At 46.8% G+C, this 5992-nt stretch overlaps 1 protein-coding gene across 1 annotated transcript in view; it reads left to right on the top strand.

Moving 5' to 3' along the window:
- EPHA1 (EPH receptor A1) overlaps window positions 1–5992 on the top strand; it is a 34223-nt gene that overhangs the window by 19534 nt on the left and 8697 nt on the right. Inside the window, exons 5-8 of the mRNA XM_008635427.2 lie at window positions 2399–2554; window positions 3475–3807; window positions 5002–5126; window positions 5229–5388. Of these exons, the coding sequence (XP_008633649.1) occupies window positions 2399–2554; window positions 3475–3807; window positions 5002–5126; window positions 5229–5388 (774 nt within the window). The remainder of the gene's footprint in view (window positions 1–2398; window positions 2555–3474; window positions 3808–5001; window positions 5127–5228; window positions 5389–5992) is intronic.

Genomic DNA, 5992 nt, shown 5'->3' with positions numbered 1-5992 from the left:
CGTGTCGCCGGTGTTGCCGGTCCTGCCCGCGCCTCCCGCGTTTGTCCCTTCGGCCGGAGTGCCCCGTGCCGCTCCCGCCCTGCGGTCTCTCTGCCAGGGTGACGCAAGGCATCTCCTGCGCGGACGGGCTCGGCACCGCCGGTGGGGACAGCAGATGTGGGCGGTGGGCTAGAGTGGCACTGGAGCTCAGAACTGGAGGAACAGAGTCTCTCCTGGGGTAGGAGTTAACCTGTTCTGGAGCATAAGTCTTATGAGGAGCAGCTGGAGAAGCTGGGGGTGTTCAGCCTGGAGAAAAGGAGGCTCAGGGGAGACCTTATCTCTCTCTACAAACACTTGAAAGGAGGGCGTAGCCAGGTGGGGATCAGTCTCATCTCCCAGAACTAGTGACAGGACAAGAGGACATAGTCTTTAGCGAGTTTAGGTTGGACATTAGGAAGAATTTCTTCACAGAAAGGGCGATTAGACATTGGAATGGGCTGCCCATGGAGGTGGTGGAGTCACCATTCCTGGAGTTGTGTAAGGAAAGACTGAACATGCACTCAGAGCCATGGTCTAGTTGACATGGTGGTGTTTGACCAGAGGTTGGACTCAATGATCTCAGAGATCTTTTCCAACCTAATTGAGTCTCTGATTCCTGTAAAGGTCCTCAACCCCAAATTTCCATAATTTGTTTGCAGACAGTCTCAGCCTGATAGGAGTGTGTGTATATTGTCTCATATTTGTGACAGGGAGTATTATACAGGTGGCATCAGAACCTCTGTGTTATACAAGAATGTGGCTATGCACTTGCCTTGTTTTTCATGTGAAAGGTCTCCTGACCCAAACTGATCCAATATCAGGTACTCTTAAATCTTATGCTGGAGCAAAGTGGCAGGAGGCCTCAAAACTTTCATCTTCAGTCTTGCTTGTAGAAGTGTTCTGGTTGTGAGCAGCCTGAAGACGAAAGTAACTTTTACTGCCTGTTTCTCAAAGAGATGATTTAATCTGGAATGTAAATGGACTCTCTTTGGGCTGTGAAAATCAATACTTGAGCCTTTCAATTACTTTCAATGGCCTTTGCTGTAATTAATCACATAGTTGCATGATTGTGTTTCAGAATGATAGACTTTCCAGAGTGGTTCTGTCATTTCCCAGAATCAGAAGGTGCTGGTTGCTCCTACTTGTGATTATTTCTTTTTTCTGGGCTCTTTAAGCATCCCTCCTGCAGACTGATGATGAGTAGTCTTGTTTGGCCTGTGTTAGTGGGAAGTTTTCAAGGTCCCTCAGGTGTTCCTCTGTGTCACACAGTAGGAATGGCTGGGTTGGTTTTTTGTCTTCTGGATAAAGAATCATTTCCTATGCTGTGCTCCACCACAGTAAGCCATTTGTGTGAGGCACCTGAACAGATGTTTTTCTCCATTGGGATCTCCTGAGGGATTACACAGGATATTGTTGCTTTTATAGTGCAATATGAAAAGGGTCATTCCCTCAATGTGCCAGTTAAATGCAAAGTGGTAGCTCTGGCAGAAAATTAGTGTATGCATTTCTCAACCATCTGATTAGCAATAGGTTGGTTGTTTCTTTAGCTAAAGAACATTTGATTCATTTATCACAGGCTGGCAAACCATTAAATTCACAGGTTGCCTTAAGCTCCCTCACTCATTTTCTCCTCCCTGCTACACAACTGTAGGGGTGAAGCACTGGCCTTGAGATAACTGGTAAGCTGACCAGAGCTTCTGTAGATTGAGCTCATGGTAACACAGCAAAAACAGGTTGTCAGATGTTATACTTGGAGAATGTGGCTGCTCATTTTTGTAGGACTGGAAGTAGAAAACATGTGACACCTATTCTCTTGCAGTCTGTGTTGGCTCCATAGCCAGTTACATCAATGCTGATAGTTTCCTAGGTATTCCCCAGGGCCCTGCTAGGTGATGCTCTGGTACAACACTTGAAAGCAGCAAAGATGCTTCTACTAAAAAGCCTACTGGCTACCCCATATGAAGTCAGCAAGCAGAAGACTCTGAGGAGTGCAAGGACTTGTAGCTACTGTTTATGGCTCTTATTTATTGCGTGGAAAGCTTGAAGGGCAAGGTGGGGACCAGTCTGTGTTTACATTGGAAGCAGTTTCTGAGGCTGACTGGATTCCGTATTCATACAGCATCTGTGAGGAATGAGATCCCCCTTCTTCAGTCTACAAGTCCTGTCACAATACTGATGCTACCTTGAGTTTGCATCTTCTCTCTATCTGCTCTGAGGTGATTGATCTAGGTGACTGCCAGGTGTTCCTTCCAACCTAAATATTTCTGTGAACTAAGAAAATGGAGGCAGATGAAGGCGTGTTCAAGAAGCTGAACAGAACTGCCAGGTGATTTTTTTGTTTGTCTGGGTTTATTGATTATCATATGTTGTCCTTCCACAGCCTGCCAGCGAGGGTTCTACCGCCACTCTCTAGATGCTAAGCGCTGCCTGAAGTGCCCCCCCAACAGCTTGTCCAACGAGTCAGGGGCCACGTCTTGTTCCTGCAATGCAGGCTTCTACCGAGCACCTTCCGAGGGCCAGAACATTGCCTGCACCCGTGAGTTGCACATAGAAAGAAAGAACAATATCCACACAGGCTGGGGGATGAACTTACTGAGAGCACACCACAGAGAGGAACTTGGGGGTACTGGTGGGTGAAAAATTGGCCGTGAGCTGGCAGTGTGAGCTTGCAGCCCAGAAAGCCAAGTGTATCCTGGACTGCATCAAAAGCATGTGGCCAGCAGGGCGAGGGAGGGGAATCTCTTCCTCCACTCTCCTCTTGTGAGACCTCATCTGGCAGGCTGCATCCAGGTCTGGGGCCCCTAGGACAAGAAGGACATCAACCTGTTGGATCAGGTGCAGAGGAGGGCTCTAAAAATGATTGTAGGGATGGAACACCTGTCTTACGAGGAAAGGTTGAGAGAGCTGGGGTTCTTCAGCCTGAGAAGAGAAACCTTTGGGGAGATCATCATGTGCCTTTCAATACTTAGTGGGGCCTGCAAGAAACATGAAGAAAGGGGTTTTATACCAAGGCCTGTAGTGACAGCACAAGGGGCAATGGTTTTAAACTGAAAGAGGGTAGATTTAGATGGGACATGGATTTAGATGGGAAGAAATTTTTTTGATGAGGGTGATGAGACACAGAAACAGTTTGCCCAGAGAAATTGTGGGTGCCCTATCCCTGGAAGTGTTCAAGGTCAGGTTGGATGGGGCTTGGAGGAACCTGGTCTAGTGGAAGGTGTTGGAATAGAAGGGGTTGGAACACAAGATCTTTGAGGTCTCTTCCAACCCAAACCAATCTATGATTCCACAAACAAGGATATGGGTGAGGAAACAAGTTTGGGAAACAGGGATGAGAGAAGGAGAGGCTGGGGTGGACAGAGAGCTCCATTTGAAATGCATGAGCAGATGGGAAGCTGCCACAGAACTTTGGGAATTAACAACTGAATCTAACACTTTCTTTCATGCTCTTTTTAGGCCCACCCTCAGCTCCCCGCAATGTCAGCTTCTCCCTCATTGGCACCCAGCTGAGTCTGTGGTGGCAGCCGCCCAGTGACCACGGTGGGAGGAAGGACCTGACTTACACAGTCTTCTGTCAGCGCTGCCATTTGCTGTCCTGTGAGCCCTGTGAGGCTGGCGTGGTGTTCTCCCCCAGTGCCTCTGGTCTCACGAAACCTGCAGTGGACGTGGATGGCCTAGAAGCTTACACCAACTACACATTCACTGTGGAAGCCCATAATGGTGTCTCAGGAATGGGACCTGCTCCACAGAGAACTGCTCCAGCTGTCTGGGTCTCAGTTGGACATGCAGGTTAGCAGAAGCAGAGAAAATTTCTTCCTGCTCATCATGAAAAGGAAGAGGAATCTCTGAATATTTAAGCTTTCTCCATCTTCTCCTTCTGCCTGACACATGTGTGGGTATGGTATGACAAGGATTCTAAAGTACCTCTGCCTCTGGCATGTAAAGTCCATTAGTCATATTCCTTGTAAATCAAAGTAGCAGTAATCATTATGCACCAAGAACTATGAATCCACCAAGAACTTAACAGAGGTGAGGAGGATGAAGCCATCCCTGTCACACAGCCTAAGTATTGTTACCTGTGTGACAGGAAGAACGAGGGCTGTGTCACGAAATATTTCCTGTGACTCAGATATTGCAAAACACCAAACACAACAGAAACCCTGGTGTAACTGGAAAAGAAAAGGTTTTGGAAGCATGGAGAGATGAGGATGTTACATCTTGACACATTTCTGTCGGTTAGCTTCAATCTGGCTAGCTTGGCTGTCCTGTAAATACTTTCCAGAGCACCATGAAATGTGATTATAGAAAAGTGACATCACAGTGCTCAACAGCCCTTGGTGCATTCCCCGGCTTCTAATTTAGTAACAAAATATGACTTTTCTTCCTGATGCTATGCGGGGGCAGCACAACCCTGAGCTAGAAAAGCAGAGCTACTTTTGGCTTGCCTCATCATTTCCTGATGATGAAGGACAAGGAGAGAACCAGGCTTAACTTCTCAGTCCTTGCAGACTCTTGAGAATTATCTTTTTATTCATGAACAGCATGCATTTGCAGTCAGCTGAGAGATTTTGAGCATTGAGTTTCACTGTACCCTTACGCAATGCAGCTGCATTCATAAATCATTACATAGGGTAGCTGTGCTACTGCTGCTGTAGGAGCAGAAAATCCTAACATTTTTATTTCAAAATGGACACTTTCAGTGCAGTCCTGGAATAAATGTAATTTCTTGGAGCACTGATTTTGTTTTGAGGGCCGAAAAAAGTTATGCTTCACTATTGGAGGGCAGAAGCACACTGTTCATGGAAAGCAATTAATTACAACTGGAGACCTCATTTCCCTTCCACCACAGAGGAGAAAGATGAGGGAGTGGCAGTGGCAAAGAGACTCAGTTGCATGGTGTGACCAGAGCTTCTGGTGGAGAGAGGACCTGATTTTCATTATGTTTGTATTTCTCCCTCATGGTCTGTGTTCTCTCCCCTGCAGCTCCAGTGACAGTATCCCAGTTTATCCTGACACAGAGAGATGACAGTAGTCTTTCTGTTTCTTGGCTTGCCCCACGGCAACGCAGCCGGACCTCGGTGGAGTATGAGGTCATGTTCTTTGAGAAGGTAAGGCTTGCCTGATTTGCTCTTCCCCCTTTCACCCAAAGGGGTGGAAGTGTCCTCTTGTTCAGCATGCATTTGTTACTTGATCCTGTTTGGTTTCTGCAGGGAGAGGAGGCACGTTACACAGTGAAGCACCTTCTTGAGCCAAATGTCACTCTGAGAGACCTGCAGCCAGACACAGCCTACCTGCTCCGTGTGAGATCCATCACACCCCTTGGGCCTGGGCCCTACTCCGCGGAGCAGGAATTTCGCACCCTTCCACCAGGTAAAGGACAAGCACTGGTATCTCATCTGGGAGAAACCCACTTCCCCATCAGATTGTATATTCACATGGTACATTGATCTCTTTTAGTGTTCTGCTGGCTGTAAGGCACACTCCTGAGTGCCTTGTCACCAGAGCCAAGCCTGTTGCTTTGTAAAGACAAAAGGCATTTTTCCTGTTTCCTTGCTGTCTTATAAAATTCACTTGTACTTTCCCATTCAGGCCTGATCAGTCTCAGTTTAGTGTGTTGTACTGGTACAAGAGTTAACCAGACCTTCATTTAGTTCTTCAAAGACATTTTGATTTTGGCTAATGTTTCTAAGTTTGAATGCTGGTCAAATGATTACCATATGCCTCCTTTTATGTGCCAGTTACTAGTGAAAAGGAGAACTCAGAGGACCTCAGCACTATTTTTTCCAGCTTTATCAGTTCCACTGTATGTAGTCCAGCTCCTGAATGTAGCTCTGCCCAAAGAGATGGTTTACCACTGAAAAATGTTCTTCACCAAAGCACAATGTGTAGAAGGCCAGGCTGTCAGAGCTACAAAAAGATCTTTCTCCTGTGTCAAAGAACATCTTATATAGGCCTGATATCCAACCTCCTCTTT

The sequence above is a fragment of the Corvus brachyrhynchos genome, unplaced genomic scaffold, assembly GCF_000691975.1.
Source record: "Corvus brachyrhynchos isolate BGI_N302 unplaced genomic scaffold, ASM69197v1 scaffold176, whole genome shotgun sequence".
In the NCBI taxonomy this organism is placed as follows: Eukaryota; Metazoa; Chordata; class Aves; order Passeriformes; family Corvidae; genus Corvus; species Corvus brachyrhynchos.
Note: the sequence above shows the minus strand (reverse complement) of the source record. Positions and strands in the feature narration are given on the sequence as shown.